Source organism: Tinamus guttatus, unplaced genomic scaffold (assembly GCF_059628265.1).
Source record: "Tinamus guttatus ecotype Peru unplaced genomic scaffold, ASM5962826v1 Tinamus_guttatus_pri_ptg000227l, whole genome shotgun sequence".
NCBI classification, from domain to species: Eukaryota; Metazoa; Chordata; class Aves; order Tinamiformes; family Tinamidae; genus Tinamus; species Tinamus guttatus.
The window spans coordinates 2,752,355-2,770,448 of NW_028288761.1; the positions used below are offsets into that span (position 1 = coordinate 2,752,355).

The 18,094-nt window shown below is 48.0% G+C and overlaps 1 protein-coding gene across 2 annotated transcripts in view; it reads right to left on the reverse strand.

The window, feature by feature from the left end:
• FGF12 (fibroblast growth factor 12) overlaps nucleotides 1-18,094 on the reverse strand; it is a 210,099-nt gene that overhangs the window by 84,695 nt on the left and 107,310 nt on the right. The window contains exon 1 of one of the 2 annotated variants that reach the window (XM_088525537.1): nucleotides 10,619-10,846. The exons of the other annotated variant lie outside the window; for it this stretch is intronic. Within the exon in view, the coding sequence (XP_088381663.1) occupies nucleotides 10,619-10,817 (199 nt within the window). The 5' untranslated portion in view covers nucleotides 10,818-10,846. Of the gene's footprint in view, nucleotides 1-10,618; nucleotides 10,847-18,094 lie in introns of those variants that run through there. 2 annotated transcript variants of the gene reach the window in all.

The following is an 18,094-nucleotide window of genomic DNA, read 5'->3' on the forward strand; positions in this document are numbered from 1 at the left end:
ACGGATGGTATGACTTAGGTATGCACTTCATTAGCTCTCCAAGCTCCTGACCCCACAGAACAGCCACAGAAGGTCCACGGCTCAAGAACAAAAGAGGTCTAAAGTCTTGGATGAATTTTCCTAGAAGGTAAATGCCAAATTACTTCCCGCATGAGCTACCCATTCTCAGCAATCTCTGCACACAAGCAAAGGATGGCAGTGCAGAAAGAGGTCTCCAAGAACAACTACAGGGGAAAGCAATGGCACGGCAAGAAGACTGATGTCCTAATTCTGCCATCAGGTATCTTGGTATGGAGATTGCTGACTACTTCTGGGTAAAACTGTCCAACTAAGTATTACCTTGGTCCAAAAATGCAGAGTAAGATCAGCTCAAGCTAAACACAAATTCCATGCCATTAACTAGGGAAAAAAAAAATCTTAGAAGGTAAACAATTTTGTGGGTTTTTTTTTCCTTTGAAATTATTTTTTTCTTTTGAATTTTAATGAAAAGTTAAAATTTTAAAACAGCTGGAAGTGAAAACCAAAGTTTCTTTTCAAAGTGAACAAAGTATTTCACTAGACCTGAATTTCCTCCTCTCCACACACTTCTTTTATTTGACCAGTGAACTGAAAAATCAATTCTTCACACAGTTATGCTCCTGGCTTTGTTTTTTTCCCACCCCCAGGACATGTTTTGTGTTGCTTTTTTGATCCAGCATGTTTCACCAGCCATCAAACTTTCAAAATGTTTCCCTTTAAAGACCAATTCTCTATACATTTATTGACTCCATCTCTGATGAGGAAAAAAGGGAAGCCTGGTAGGAACTAATAGCACAAGGGAAAGATGTAGGGCTATTCCAGAATGTATATAGTGTGTGCCTGTTTTAGGTAGAGAGAGGGTAAAAAATGAGAACCACTATCTGGAACAAAAGATTAATGGAAGCTCTTGAGCTGTTGTTTTCTAGCAGAGTCAATGTCTTGGCTACTGAAGGTTGAGACTCTCATGAGTATGGAGAGCGGAGCAGGCGAGATGTATTATTTATTTTGAGGAACTCCCTGCAATTACTCCTGACATATTGTGCAATTAGCCAAAATTACAGCATATTCACCAAGACCGAAACAGAGGACAGCATAAACATTGCGTGCGAGCCCACAATCACAGAGCGTCTCCCATTTGGGCACTCCACAGCCAGCCATGCGCGTGCCGCTTCGCTGAGGCACCTCCCGGCCCGCTTCAGAGAGAGGGCACCAACGCTGCCTACCACAAAGGGAGAACTTGGGGAGCAAAACTGTTCATGTGGCCACCACAGTGCTGAGAGGCCACGACTGTTCTGCCAAGCACTGAACCAACATTTAACTCTCTTCTTGCCATCTGTACAATTAAAAGGTTGAGTTTTGCTTTGTTTTCTCCAGTATACAACCTAAAACTCTTTCACTTGTTACGTGGATTTCTTCTTGATTTCCTGCAAAGAAAATTTAGGTTGGATGCTGGGAAATTGCTTCTACCAAGGCTACCAAGGAACAATCTGGAATCTGTTTCATGGGAGAGGGTAAAGAACAGGTTAACGAAACACACTGGGGGATGCACACTGGGTTTCAGCACATGGATATGGTTGCACTAGTCCATGGTGGGGCTCCTTGCCACTAGGAGTCCACTACCTGGTGACATTATCACATGTCTGCACCCCAAGTCTGTCGAAGGGCTCCATGACAGAGTCCCCCTGCTCCCCTCACCTTGAAGTGCCCCACACAGGGCAGCAAATCACACATAATCCTGAAGTGAACAGTGCAGAAGCCATCACTGCTGTTCATGCCTGTCACTGCTCTGTGATTTGTGCTATTCTCAGACATTAAATCTCTTTGCTTCTTCCATGAATCAAGCAGGCCTGAAACACCGCAGAAGTGCCGAGATGTCCCTCACACAACCAACACGATACTACAGCAGTGACGACATCGCTCTGCCACTCCTCGCTCTCAGAAAAGTCATGAAAATGGGTAACAGACAGAACACGCTATTTTACAAGCACTGAGCAGAAATGAATCACTTGAGATGCTGTCAGTCCCAGGCAGGGTACCTGGTCCTACCAACCGGCATTAGCATCCCTGGGCCACAAGCTAAGCACTGCGTGGCTGGGCAGGGTGAAATTTGGGCCCTGGGCTGGTTCTGCAAGCACTGAGTAACCGTGGGCAACACTGTCTGCTTTTGTTGCATATCCCTCATGAGCTGCCTCGGCATTTTTCCAAGGGGATGAGAGGTATTTAATATCCTTTTCCAACAGGGGAAAAAAAAAAAAAGGAACATTTTAACAAGTTTTTCCTCGCTGCACTAACACACATTAAACAATAGCTTTTGCTTTTTTTTTTTTTTTTTGGAACCAAAATGCTCTCAAAGAAAGTACTAAAAACTGTGATGTTATGAAATTTCAACAGATCTTCCACAGCACCCAAATGCTTAAAGAAGACGTGCTGCTTGTTATCAACAAGGTTGTTCGAAAACAACCTTGTTTTGAAGGGTGTTTCAAATACCTTTGCCCTTCAAAAAAAAAAAAGAAAAAAAGCAAGATCTTCATGCTAAAAATGAAGGTATTTGATTCAAATTCTCTTTTGTTTCCTTCTGATTTGGGAAAATACCATTATTTTACCTGCAGAATGGTTTAAATTTTCCATCTCGAGTCAGAAGATTCCGCCCAAAGAAAACAGTCACAGCATTGAGAAGGCTGTGAGCTGCTTCACTCGATCTAAAGCTACATTTTTAATAGGGACGAGCATTCCCAAGGCTCTTGCTTTGTGGTTAATATCTCGCTAGAAATGCTTTTTCTGAGGTCGGGCAGTCTGAGGGACTCCACCAACCCAGGTGGGTCCACTAGCTGCCGCATGGGTCCTCAGCCCCACGCCAGCCCATGGAAGAGCTATAAACCCAACAGCCCTCACAGGAAGTTTGTGCTCAGGATCATCTAGGGGGGGGGGAAAAAAAAAAAAAAAAGTTATCTACATGTCCATCCCCTCAGGCCTCTGAACACATCTTGTCCTCTCTAGCTGCCCATGAGTCAGTCCCTGCATGAGGGCTCAGACCTAAGGAGCTTTCAAGCATCACCTAGGAGCTTTCTAATCAGTCCCAAACTGCGATTTATCCCTAGCTATAAAACCTAAAATTTATTTTATAGAGAGTAAAGTGGTGTTTTTGAAGAATGAGAAAGAAACAGATACAATAGAAGAAGCGTTCAAAGAAACGGAGAAGGTAGAAGTGGCACAAAAAGAAATGAAATAAAAACCAGAACAAGTGTTTACATTTTTTTTAACGAATCATGCTCTGTGTTAGCCAGGAAGCAGAGCCCATCCCGAAAAGTGCAAAACCAAACTATAAAAAGCCAGGAGTGGTTATATCACAAGCTGTGCCAGCCCTTTCAGCCACTGTCACAGAAAACCCCCAGCAGACCCAGACGCGGGTCACCGCCCGCGGATCAATAGCTGAAACGGAAAGCGCTCAAAGGCAGCGGTAAACCCCAGATCCTGCTGCGGGCCCGGTGCCAGGGGAAGGACCGGCACAGCCCGGGGCGGCTGCTCCAACACCCCCGCCTGCCACTGCCGGGAGCAGGAGATCTGGGAGCAGGATCCGAGTCCCCGGAGCCATGTCCAGCACACGCGTGCGCTTCCCAAACCTCAACCCGGCCTGGCACACCAAGGACTGCTGTGTCTTTCTGCTAATTCCCTGTTCTTCAGTTTTCTGGAAAATGTGACTGGCTGTTTGCAGCCTGGCTCCACTTGCAGCAATCCTGTATTATCTGACCTCTTGCAAACTGTTTTGCTTTGGGAGGTGAAAGATATGTATCCTTCCATTTACTTGGAGGTTTTAGCAATACAGGTGACAACTGCTAGGCAAAGAAACTATCTGTTCAGCCAGCAAGTGGAAGAGACTGCAAACTGTGCTGTTCTAGATAAATATAAATGAACACGTTCTATTAACCACAAGACCTAGCTCTTTTTGCCCCCATTTCATCCTAAAATGCCTATATATTTCAAGTTTTCCTTCCTTGATAAAGGAATCGATTTTCTTTTTATCGTGGCCACAATCAGCTCTCGGTCGGAAGACGGCGACGAGGAGCAGAATTCCATTGCCTCTTAGTGGATGTTTTGCCAGTCGGTAACACGAGGCCGTTCCCTGGACGCAGGACGCGCCCCTAGCAGGGCAGCCTGCTGCGGAGGGGACAGGGTGCAGGGAGGGCACAGGCAGGGCTGCCACGTGGGAAGGTCCCCACTGCAGCTCCTCACAGCTCTCTAGAAAGCTGCCTTCTGCTTTACCCTTCTAAAGATGTGCCCTAGCTGCTATTTTCAGGGACTGTACTGTCGGGAAACAGTAGCTCCACAGACCCACTACTATGCCGCAAAAGCTCAATGTTCATACGTACCACCAATCCACAGATCCCCCTCAAAAAATCAGAAAAATCAGTTCATTCCAGGATTTTCTAGTCTTCTTGGCAGCTAAGGGGCGCAAAGGTGAGCTGATGGCCATGCTACAGCTTTTAAGTGTTGCAAAGTAAGAGAGGCCTCCAGAAAGGCTGAGTTATTTCAGAATTCTGCTGTCTGTCAGAACAGGCTAAGAATAAGGCAGTAGATGTAGCAGTTTGATTTGTACTCAGGAAGGACAATGGATTAACATGAAAAATACTGTGTTAGCGACAGAGATGAACCGTGTATTAACTGGAAGGTGAATATAAAGACACGACTTCCTGACAGACCAGCTACACAGAGGATGGTGTCAGACATTTCACAAGGCACTTCCAAGACTAATGGAGAACAGTAATCCAGACATGGTAAAAATGTTACCGAAGACCTGGAGCAACTGAAAATGTGCTGCTGTTCAGACAAGAGAACATGGAATACATGAAAATATACATGCATTTAAAAGTTAGCTCTTCGGAATTGTTTTTTTACGTTTTTGGTTGCCTTCCCCTGCCAAACCATGGCAATCGCAAGCACGAAAGAGATATCAATTTCTCTCATTTTTTTTCTTATTTTAACAATTGTTCTGATTTGAATAATAAAAGTAAATCCCAGACAGTTTAATACTTTGAAGAAGTAGAAAACTCCCAGAACTAAGGTTCAGTGATCAGAGGGATGAAGCAAACACCTAACTGCTCCTAGCGTTACTTGGCAGTTCATGGCGTGAGCGTTTTTGGAAGGGAAAGCAGCAAGGAAGAGAGGCCCAAGTGGGTCTGCACTTGCTACTCAACATAGTGAGACTCACCATCACATTTGCCTCTCAGAGTGGCAAGTGACAAAGAGGAGTGAGATGCCTCAAATCTATTCAGTTTCTGCGGCAGCTCTGCCCTCTGCTCTGCCTAAGTAGTTTATTTTTTTGTAGTAGATATCTGCTAAAAAAAATTACAGTATTTGGTCTACTGAAATTAGTCTATATTCATGCTGAATTCAGCAAAGCAAGCAAGCCAGGAAGGAAGGATAGGGGAAGGATGGAAGGAAGAAGAAAATCTCATCTTCATTTTGGTCTATTTGGAACCCAAGCCTTTGATTTTTTTACTTCAAAATGATATTACATTTTAAAGTATATCTAAGAGTTACAAAATTGCACATATAAAAATCCTCCAAATGAAACTGTTTTTTTTTCAAAAAGCAATTATTTCAGTCAATGATAAACTAATTTATTTCGATCTTCTATTTTCCGGGGAAGGAAAATAATCACTCAGTAACTGCTTTTCCCTCAAGTTTTCCTTTCGACCACTGCCGGAAGAATCAGTCATCCGTCCCGCTCCAGCGGCACCTCCTCGACTGTACCACAATTTTCATTGCTCCCACAAGCACAACTGCCCCCGAGGCCGGGGGAGAGAAGACATCCATCCCTCTAGTAGCTTGGATGACTTCCACGGATTTTCTTGGCATGAGCCGTACTCAGCCCAGACCTAGCACAAAGCGGCTGCGTGACTGACGTGCTCACCTGCAACCCGTGCTACGAGGCGGTCGGCTGCCGGGTTTGCTCCGCGCCGGAGTAACCCCAGAGCCTGCAGCTCCTGCTCCAGATTCCCGAGTCAGAGAGCTCCAGGTTGCTACCTGACCTCCACGTAGTAACCGAGCACAGACATGGAGTGACAGTCACTGCACCCGCGAATCACGACCACGGGGAACACCTCTCCCGACTTCATTTCATCAAATCGGACCCATTTGCCAAACTGTCACAAGCGGAAGGTGCCGTTTTCTCCCCCTCCTGATTATTTTGGTGTTGGAGGACCTTGCAGCACGGGCTGTCCCCACCAGCTACCGACAGCCCCACGCGACGTGCAGACGTGCGCTCGTACAGCACACACCAGTGCTGGGATCTGCTCTGAATAACCCTGCAGACCACGGCTAAGCACTCAGGTAACGCAGTGCCAATGCATGGGCCAAACCCACAGCCTGGGCAGATACTAAACTGTTCTGAGACAAATGACTCTGTAAAAACATGGAGGGTCTATGATAAATTTAACTGAACAATCAGCACACAGAACTAATTTTTTTTTCCCCTCCATGAGCTTCAATCATCATTTTCACCCTGAAAAATCAAGGGTATGAAATCAAAAAGGACTCGAGGATATAATTCAGGGAGTTTAACAGCTTATGGAGATAATGTTTTAAAGGAACCTCTGAATGAACAAAGTCCTTCCATGTCCTTCAACTAAACTCACTATTATATTGTACTTAAGCTGCTGCATAAATATCTCCTTATGTATATTTTAAATTCCAAATCTCCATCTATTATTCAAAACAAAAATGCCGCAAAGGGAAAACATGTTTTAAGTTACTGCTCTTTGTCTACCTGTGAGCCATTTCCTTGACTTTGGGAACCTTTAGATCTCCTTAAGGAAAACTATTCTTCCTCTGAAGAAATGCAAGATATATATTGTTTGTTTGTTTTTCTGCCTAATCAAACAGAATAGCTTTGATTTTCTTGGGATAAAATCCCTCTTTGGAGGCTGTGAGCTCAGCTTTGTGAGCTGCAAACCTACCTGCAGACACAACACCTGCAGGCTGGAGGTGCTGCCACACAACACCCGGCACTGACTGAACTCCGAGGTGATTTTCCCCAATAAGGACACACCTCCGCAGGTGTGAGCACTCAGATAAAATTCCCGTGAACTTCCATGGATGCCCTGCCTGATGCTCCATCTTTTCTGCGAGGCCTCCAAAACGCGTCAGCTTAGTCATCCCGCAGCTCGGGGCCATGAACCTGCACCATGAAACGGTGCCATGCAGCAATTTCCTTGGAATTCTCTCAATTTCTTTGGAATTCTCTATCAAGTTTCCATGGTGAGAGCAAAACTTGGGCTCTTTTCTAAGCGGCACGTTCTGCGGTTGCGCAGGTGCTGGTCAGCGTGCGCACAGCTCACTTGGCACCTGCACAATTGCTGCCAATGGCCTGTATTAATTGACGACAACAGGATTAAGCCCAGGTCTCAAAATTTTCAGCGTAGTGCATAACACAGCACGCTTATTTGGCCTATATTAAGCTGCCATTTCAGATCTTGGAGCTAAACACATGCAAGAGATATAAATAACATAAAAAAGCGAAGAGAGCGCGTGTACGAGAGCGCTGCCACCGCCCATTGAAAAGCCAGATGAAACAAGTGCCAATTTTACAACATGGTGCTCACTGCAAGAGAGACATGAGAGGTTTCTGCAGCCTGCTCTCCCCAGGCGCCGGGGCGCTGATTATACAAGATGTCCCTGCGTGGACCTGGTTCCCCAGAGCTCTCTGCACCCTGCGATCACTCATCCCCCCGCCAAGCGAGCGCGAATTCCTCCCGGGTGAGAGCTCTCCGTTCCCCCTCGCGAGTGGGAGCATCTCGCTTTGCACAAGCTGCGAGGTGGAGCACAAGACACAAAATATAACTCCACCGACACACAGCTTTGCTAAAGATTTTAGTTGGAGCAATGTTTAAGTCACATATTAAAAAACACTTAATTGACATAAACGCACACAATTACTTTAAAAAAAAAAAAAAAAAGCTTCAAAGCAAAAGCAAAGAGGGAAGGAAACGTAACCATCAGGAGAGCTGCGTCTCTGCAATGGTGCAAGTTACAAGCCCATCATTGCAGTGTTGCAATCTCATTTGCAGTGGGGTAGCCCAAAGTGCAACGTGCAGGAAGAAGCAGCAGGAATTGGGTCTCTGTGTCAGGTAACTGGTCTATGCCTTGGTCTCACCGCCTGTAAAGTGGGGAGAAGTGTCTCCAGATGGTAAAGCTTGTGGAGCGCTGCAGATGAAAATCGCTTGGTGAACGTTAAGCATTTTGACAGTCATTCCCTATAGCCATAAAGCAAGGTCACGTTTTCAAAAGGTAAAGATAGGTGCCTTAGCAAAGTACCGGCTCCAAATGGGAGTCTAGATCGTCTGAACATGGATGTTTCTCACATGGATGTTCCTTTCACTGACCTACGAACTACTGAGCCAGCAAAGCATTCAGTAAATACAACCAGAGGTCATGGTCCCTATACAATGCGTGCACGTTTCTTCAAACCAGTTTCAAATCATTTGCACTGTGTATTTGTGTCATATTCTATGCACAAGAGTGACTCTGCAATGAACAAGTGATCTGGGTGCAAGATACTCCCTGAATAAACAACCGGAGAGCACTAAAGCGAGCGGCACGCTGCCTCCGAGCAGCACACCCTCCTCCAGGACTGTGCCACCGAAACGATTCTCTGCTCAAAGATTTATATAGTGAATTAAAGCAGGCACCGTCTGCAGCCTAGGAAAGGCCACTTGACTTTTTTTTTTGAAAAAAAAAAAAAAAAAAAAACTCTTCTATTTCTATCATTTTGCAGCATGAATACAGTACAGGTTTCAAGTGACTGACAGCTGTATTTTACATGAGCATTGATCTTTCTTTTAGCCAATAAAAGCCAATAAAAAGGCTCCCTTAAACCACTTTGGTCTGTAACTTGTAAACACCCTCCTTAGCACGAAGGTCTGTGCAAGCTGAGGGAATTCTCAGCACTAAGCAATTCTTTATAGGCTTTCAGTGAGTCCATAGGAATCCAAACCGGAGCTGTGCAGCAGGTAGCAACGGGCAGACTCACCACCCACACTCTGCTGTAAAAGTCACTCAGACTTTAATCTGATGAAGCATCTTAAAATCAAAGCAACAGGTTTAGAGATCACACTCCTTTAAATCCTTGGCTTGAGGGGCAGCATTTAATAGCAGGTGGAGATGGGTGGAAAGAGGGATGGAAAAGGACATGATCAGCCTGACTGCAATGAGACTCCAGATCCTGCTCTGCACCCTACAAGGAGAGACAAAACAATTTCTTGCTTTCAGAAGAACCAGCTTTTGGTTCTGGGTTCACAGCCTAACTAATATAGAGGGCAGCCCAGCAAGCTACCACAAATTTGCATCTTCTTTTGGTAACTGCCTCAAGACAGTCAGTTAAAGCGCTTGTTTTTTGCAGCCTAACCCATGCTCTCCAGGTCTTGAAGCACTTCGCTAGCTAAACATAGTCCCTGCCCTACAGTCTAGGAATAAGGACATTGCTAACAGCAATACAACAAATTAATTATCCTTTCCCTTCTGTCGACAGCACTGAGTGGCCTTCTGTGATAGGAGACTTCTCCCTTGAGCACCTGCCCAATACCTCAACTTACAGACCAGAAAAGTAGCTGCCTGTTGGAGCGCCCAGCTACCCCTGACACCTTGTTGTGGTTGTGACTGAGAGATTTCGGACACGGGGAAGGGACTTCACGAAAAGATTAATCAATAAACAATATATCAACATATGTGGGAAAGGTAGGAGGATTATGCAAGCTACAAAAAGCTTGGTGGCACATCCCTAATAGCTGACTGAATGGAGTAGGACTTTTAAAAAATATATTTGATATGAACAGATGCCTGAGAAAAATACCTGTTCACAGCAGCTCCTCAAGTCAACCATTACTGGCTGTCCCCCTCCCTTTTTTGTTTTTCACTTTAGTAGCAATTTAAGGCAATGAGGAAAAAAAAAGGAGAAAAGGAAGAAATAAATAATCTTCCATTAAGAAATGACGGAGGAGCAGGTGTCTGGCGAGGTGCTGAGTTCACACCCATGGAGGAGAGCTGAGAGCACAAACCACCACACGGAATTTAAGCTGTGGCAGGTGGGACCTCATCACGGCAACGCAAGCAACACGTATTGCAAGGCTGAAGTTTTCCACAAGAAACTAAGTGTGAGCACCAAAAAAAAAAAAAAAAAGACTGCCCCAAAATGCATTTTGGGGTTCTTGAGCTAAGTATCAGGTGCAGTATCGCACAGCTACCACCTCGGAAGCTGCCTAAGGTAACAAAATTCCCGCTGCAACTCTGCTCAAGAAGTAGCACTTGATGGATCTAGTTATCAAACGGCCACAGTTCTAACGGATCCTGCGTTTACCGATCTCCGTGTCGCCGTGCAGAATGTAAGAGCCGACTATTCAAAAGCTCGAGCGCATCCACACGGAGGTGGAAAACACGCGATTCTGGGTTAAGCTAGGGCGGATTAAGCCGCTCTGTCCCTCCGGCCGCCTCTCCTGCCAGGGGACCCGGCTTCGCGGCGCTTCCCCCGCGGCTCGGGGGGCCCCCGGACGGCGGGAGGGCGGCGCGAGCCCCGGCCCCGCGGCGCTGCCCCCGTCGCGGTACTCACCCGGTCTCCTCCTCACCGGCCGTTTCCTGCCGCTGCAGAAGCGCACTTTGCTGAAGACCCCCAGGACGTGCCTCTCGCACAGGGAGCGCCCGTCCTTGCTGGGGCTGGAGCGGCGCTTGGAGGCGGACACGCGGTCGCTGTTGGACTCCCTCGCCTGCCGCTTCTGCCGGATCAGCGAGCTGGCGATAGCCGCTGCCATCGCCGCTCATGGGCCCCCCGCGCCGCTCCGGGGGGCGCCGTGGGGGGGACGGCGGCGCCGCCCCGGTTAGGGCTCTGCAGCAGGCTCAGCCGGCCCGGCGGAGCAGGGCGCCCAGCCCGAGAACCATGGCCGCCCGCCGGCGCCCGCCGCCCATGTGCGTGTCCCCGCCGAGCGCCCGGCGGCAGATCCCGGCGCCGGGAGCGTCCCCCGCGCCTTGTAAATCCGGGAGCGGCTGCCCCGCTCGCCCAGGGTCCGCCGGGCGCCGCTGTGTCCGAAGGGGGTGGAGGGGGCGCGGAGGATGCGCGGGGTCCCTGCGGCGCCGCTCGGCGCTTCCTCCTCCTCTTCCTCCTCGCCCGCCGCTCTCCGTCGAGGGGCCGCGGGGTGAGTCAGAGCCCGGCGAGCCCGCGGGCAGCGCCGGCCCCAGCGCGCGGGCTCCGCGGCGGGTGCGCGCACATGGACGCGGCCCCGCTGCGCTCCCGCGGCCGGGCTCAGGGCGAGCCGCGCTGCATTTCTGCTCGCACTCCTCCTCTTCCTCCTTCCCCCCCTCCCCACTCCGCTCGCAGGGAGGGCGGGAGGGGAAAGAAAAGCAGCGACGAGAAAAAGCACCAGACCAGCGAACGAGCCCAAAGAGGAAACACGATAAAATTAAATAGAAACAAAAATGAAAAAAAAAAGGGGGGAGCGCCCGGCCGCGGGCGCGCGCTCACATCGCCGCAGCTCGGCGGCCCGCGCTCACAGCGCCATGGCTGGCGCAGCTCCCCCCGCGCCGCTCGCCGCCCCTCGCCCGGCCGCCGCTCGCCCCGACGGCAGCGACCCTCATCGTCCGGGCGGCACCGGGCGGCTCCGGGCCCGGCTGGCCGCGGCGGGGACGGCGGCAGGAGGAGCGATCCGAAGCGGCGGCAGGAGGAGGATGAGAAGGGAGGAGGGGGGGGGGAGCTGCTGCTGCTGCTCCGTGCGAACCTCAGGACGCTCCGCGGTCCCGCCCGGCGGGGCGAGGAGGAGCCGCGCGGCGCCCGCCCGCCCGCATCCCCCGGGCCGAGCCGAGCCGGGCTGGGCTGGGCCGGGGCGGGGGGAGAGCGCAGGGAGGGGCTGGGGAAGCCCCCCCGGACGCCCACGCGGCGCGGGGCCGCTGCCAGGGCGGCGGGAGCCCCGCGGCGGCCGGGCCGGGCAGAATTGCAGCTGCTCCCTCCTCTACGCAATCCTACGTGATCGCGGTGTGGATGAGAGGCACCGCGCAGGCAGCGCGGCCACTGCGGCTCCGCGCCCGGGCGGCCGCAGCCTCGGCCGTGTCGCAGGTGCCCGCGGAGGGCCGGGAGCGGCGGCGCTGCCCGCACTGGGCACCTCGCTCGGCCGCGGAGCGGGGGCAGCGGCTCCTCCCGGGCTGCAGCCCCGCGGGGCAGCGCGGAGCCGCACGCGGGGGGTCCCGGGCGGGCTCCTGCGCCAGTGCCCCCCGGCGCAGAGCACCCCGCGCAGAGGGACCCGCGCGAGCCCGGCTGGATCTCCCCTGCGCCCGGCTGCAAAACGGCGCTGAGAGACAGTTGAGCTCCAGAAGCGTGGCCCTGCTTATCCAGAGGAGCAGCGGCTGCTTCTAGGGCAGCCCAAGGGTGGTATTTTCCAGATTTTGGATTCGCATACGCTAATAAGCGCGCGTGCGGAAGGGGAGGGGATGTGTCAAGGTGCTTCAGGGAGCAGCCAGTAGGCTGAGACAGGGAATCTCAGGTGGGAAGAGGAGATGGTACCCGAGGTTCTCTTTAGCCTCGGACAAAGGCAGAATTGGACTGAATGCAGTTCTGAAGGTGTCCATCAAGAGGACATCTTATATCTAGTGGTAGCGACCGCAAGGAATTACCAACTTCAGTAAAATAATGTGCCTGACTCCTTGGTGGCAAGACCTTTCCCTCAACCAAAATATTTTAGCTGTATATATATATATATATAGGCAATTTTGGTTTAAATATATATATATACACACACACATAATGCAACAAAAATACCCACCTATTATGACCATACAGATCAGCTAAACTCTGGCATTACTCCCTAATTTGCACTCTTAATCCTGTGCGTGCCAAAATGAGGTAGGATCAGGTTTGACAGGAGAACAGGGGAAGACGACACTCAAATGATTTGAGAGAGACAAATGTTTGGCTGTTGATCTGTTTTTAACTGCTGCCAACTTCTCTGAGCAGATTTAAGTGTTCCAATCAATACAGATTTTTCTTCCCTTTCCTGTAACTAAAATGATTTGTATTTTAATTTTATCTGTCAGATTAATTCACTTGACTTCAAAGAATGTCACAGTACAAGGTATCAGTATGGCCTAAAGAAAGCTGTTTGCAATCAGAAAATAGTTGCCTGAATTGCCAGTGAATTATCCAAAGCTTCATCTTCAAAGGATGTGAGCAAATCTGATATCTTCCCAAGAAAGAGTTTTTTCCATCTATATATCAAGATATTTCCTGCCTGTAGCCTTCAAATCTCTGTTAAAAGAATGCTGTTTTATCCGCCCTCCTATTTTAGATAAGCTCCACATATTTTGACATGTGATGCCTTTGTTTTCTTGTGTAGCTGCAAACTATAAGCAGCAGCTCTGCACTTAAAAATGATCCCAATCAGTGATAAAGTTGCTAACAGGTTTTCCTGGCAATTTATCGATCTGAGAAAAGACTCAGTGCGCCTCAGAAGTGGTTCTCCCAAGTCTCTGCCTCTGCAGTGATGAAATCAAACTAAACAGGGCTTAGAAAACTGAGTGTAACTCTGCATTTTGCTAACCCACAGGTCTGTGTCTTTATTTATATATGGCCGACTAGTCCGTGGGATTTGGTGTGGAAAAAGGGCACAGAGCCACCAGCCCCCGTGATCCCGCAGGCACGCGCACCTGCTCCGCACCCGTGTGGATCGTACTGCCCAAACACCAAGTTCACAGGATAGACCACGCATCCAAAAACACCCTGCAAGCCGCTATGTGGGCTTCAGCAAAGCCACAGCTAAATGACCCCTAGTTAAGCTAATTTAAGCCCAGTCTGGCCCTTCTCCTGCACTGTCATTCTTGCGAGTGGAACATGCTATCTTATATGGACTGCCAAGAGCAGCAAAAAAGCCTTCGTGTCCTTCAGTTTCTGCCAGCAGAAGAATATTTCTCAGCTTTCATGTGTGTAAACAGGGCTGAGAACATCCCCATTTTCACCCCTATCAGCCACTCCTCTCTAAGGGAGGTGCAGCACATGCTTCTCCATATGAGGTAGCCTCTACTGAATTGAGGGGCTGAGTTCCTTCCAGCCTCCAACAGATCTTTTTTTTTTTTTTAATCCAAATTAACCCAATTTGACCCCCCCCCCCCCTTTAAGGCACATTATTTAGTTATTCTTCCCTCCTCTTTTTCCCCTGAGCTCCCTCTTCATCTCCTCATTCTGGAAATCTGCATTGCATGCACTTTGAAGAGGGAAGGAGAGAACAGCAACTGATTCATAAAATGAGCCAGAAAGATGGTTTTCATCATTCTGGAGAGAGATTCCAGCGCTCCTGCTGCAGCTTGTGGAAAAAAGAGGTCCCTGCACGAGCAGGCAGAGGGTCAGGTCCCCCACGGCCGCTGGAGAGTCGGCCTCACAGGGCTCATTAAATACCAGTTACTCCCCTGCACATTAGGCTCTTGATACAGAGGGAGGCCAATATAAACATTTCAAGAGGCTGTCATTTATGAGGCTTTGTTCATTTGATAAATAAGCTCTTCTGTCCTTGATTGCTGAGATTTAAAATTAAGGCCTGGCTGAATTTTAGGGCTTTGGTGGCTTGAACAGAGTAGAGATCTAGCACTGCATTCCCTTACCTTCCTAAACAGAACGATCTATCTAGGTCAAAACGGAGGTTATTGGCACCTTTCCTTAGTGAAGTGCAATAATTCCCGCAGGGTAGCTAACAGAATATCCTGTTTATTTTTCATAGAGGCTTCAGAAGCCATAGGCTACGTTCCGTAGATTCAGTCATTAAGCATATCTCTATTTTACTAATTCTGTACGCACCATGCCAACAACAGATAGAAGTGTATTTTTTTTTTCATATCTGCATAGCTACTAAAATTGAACGCACAAAAGTTAAGGAAGGGATTAAATTTAATACTGCTATAAAAAAATTTAGGCACATTTCTGTAGTTGAATAGGGAAAAGAAAAACACCCATCTCTGTCCAATAATTATGAATGGCCTAATTTACCATCTTATAGCAGCATAGCAACAAAGCTCTTCCAATAGGAAGGCGCCACTGAATTTGAAAGTCTGCATTCAGCCTCCTCTAAAGAATTGTATCTAATTTCCACACTGCAAATTACATCTAAAATATGTGTATTGTCAGGTCTGCTTATTAAGCAGAATTAAGCCCGTATCCATGTTTTATTAACTTTATTCTTTACAAGGTAGCCCCTTGTTGCATGTCTAGCATAATTAAAATTCAGGCAGCTTTGGCATCCCCCAGTCTCTTTGCGTGGGTGGACTTAAAAAATATGTCTGTGTAACCTGATAAAGAAAAGACCTTACAGTATTTTACTTGTTCTGTGTGCAAGGTAATTCTGTTTACAATGCATGGCTTTATATCTGTGTTTGGCTGCCTAATAAGAATTCACATGGCCACTTAAAAAATCTGCTGTTCTGGGAGAGAGATCTGGCCCTAAAACATCATCAGAGTAGAAAGCTGGCTGGCTTTCTGGTCCTTTCTCGCACAGCTGAGTTCTGAGCTGACTAGGCCCTTTTAATAAATACAGAAGAGCCTGCATCATCTGATTGCTATATTAAAATAATTTATTTAATGGGCCCCTCACTCCTTTTCTAGCTTCAAAGATTCAATTAAAACAAAATTTGCAGCTCATCACTAGAGGATTCATTACCCCATTCAGTGTCTTTAAAAACAAGTCAAGCCTAGGGAGGACTCAGGCCAAAAGCTGGGCTTGTTTGTGCCTTCAGGCATGTGGCAGGTAAGCAGCTACACAGTTTGCAGTAGGAAAGTACTGCTAGAAGAGGAGGACAACAAGGAGCATCAACACAATAAAACCAACAGAAACCCAGAAGAACAAATGAATTTGACTGAGGTTTTCTGTGTACATATAAATGCATATTTTACTGTTTAAGAGAAGGTTTTGTGTAACAACAGAAGCTTTTAGTTGTCTTCGACTACTTGTTACCTACATCAAGCAGAAGACACAAATGTGTTTCTTCTCTGAAGGCAACCATGGGTCTGTCTAGGGATAAAAATGTCATCATGAACTTTTCCTCAAGAACCTCACACATGGCTGACTATACCTGGTCTCCTAGGTCTGGAAGTGCCACTTGCAAAGCTGTGTCTGACTTTTGTAGACCATTTGCAGGTCCCAAGTTCTACCCAACGTGACAAGTAGACTTCTGATAGTCAGATATTGAGGGTATAGGAAAACTGCCACCTCTTGCTGCTGTCTCTTCCTTTTCTAGTAAAATAAACATAATACTTATTTTTCCACATCAGAAAATGCCTCTAAGTTAAACAGGGATGACCATGCTTCAAATAGCATATAGGCCTGAGTTCTCATCCCTGATTTTGTGGCTGTATTAACAGCATATATCAAAAAAATAAATAAATAAAAAGCAAAAAGACCACATCCTATATGCTTTTAATGCAGATCAAGGGATTGAGACTGAAATAGGTGAAATAGCCAACACAGAACAATCCCAGTTGTGAGCCTGAGCATGAACATGCAGAACACATTCCCTTCTATCTGAAGCTTGTCCTTTCTCTTCCAGGGAGCAGAGGAGAGCTAGAAGATCTATCAGGAGGGCAATTGACTTGCTCTTACTTTGCTCAGAGACACCATGCTAAATTCCTTCCCAAAACACACAGGTGTAAAATCTGAGGAGTCATATCATTAATTACCACAAATGTCTATAGGCTGGGAAAGGCACTTTTGTTCCATTTGTCCTTCAATTCAAGAAAGGAAAGGATTTGTGTATTTTACATACACACACACACACACACAGAGTCAGGCCAAGAGAGCACGGTTAGCTGTACCAGCAGCAGAGCCCACGTTAGCAGAGCTGCTGTGGACGTGTGCTGGGCTACTCCCCCGATCTGAGGTGCCCATGAGATTGACCCTCTAGGAGGGGAATTGGGAGCCCTGCTGCTTGCCGTGCAGACCTGAGCTCTGGGAGGCGTTCAATAAATTAACTCCAGGACTTAAGCCTTGGGACAGTGGCGTTTGCATGAGCAAGACAAATCCAGCAACATTCCCCTCCCCAGGACAGATCAGTCCTCCCTGTCTCTCTTTTTTGAGTCCTATATGGCCAATAACCTGCAGCACATTCTGGCCTATGCGTTCAATAACATGGTAAGTGCTCAGTACCCAAGGGCATGAACTTGGTTGTATCTGGCTTTCCATCTCGCTTGCTTGAAGGTGATCTAGTCGGGGTGAAGAGGGACGTGTGGTGTTCAGTGCAATTTCAAACAAACCCCGGAGCTCAGGAGATTTAAGAGACCGTGAGCCTTCCCTCCTCTGTCTGTGAAAGCAAGCTGCTCATACTCCTCCTCATATTGTGCAGACAGCACAGCCAGACACTGGCTCCAACCAAAACCATTTTCAATGTATAGGGAGAAGCCTTTCAATTTAAAGTTTCCATCAAGTTGACTTTGCTCAAAGTCAAACGGATCCTTCCTGATTAGATCCTGGCTGAGGCAAAACAGTCCGATTACATGCTTAAGAATTACAGAAAAGAAGGGAGGAGGAATAAACCCCCTATCGCACTCCTCCAGCAGGACTGTGGGACCTTCTGTTCCCCAGCAAGCGATACCAACTAAGGCACAGGTATTGCACCGGTATCCACCGAGCAGGAGAGGAAGACAGAGACTGTCAAAGTGAAATAACAAATTACTTCTTGTTCCCACCCATAAATCTCTCTATCTGCACATGATGGATTCTGCCAGACCTAAAGGAGCTTTGGAAAATTCCCTGACCCCAGATTTGTCCCTTCTCTCTTCACACACTCTCCAAACCTACAAGGAGCCCAGAACTTCCAGCCATAACCAAGCCACATCTCAAACCCTGCAAGGTTGGAAGGCAATACTTCAAAGGGGCAGCCTATTGCTCTGTCACTCAGGAAAGTCTCCTCAGGGTTCAGGGAGCTCTTGGGAATTGCAGTGACTCTGAAGAGGAGAAGAAAAAAAAAAAAAAGGTCTCATCCAGCTTTGCAGAACAGGAGTGCTAGAACATTAATCCTGCCCTCGGGATGCCTCTGAAGTTGCACACATCCAGACTGCCTCTCATTT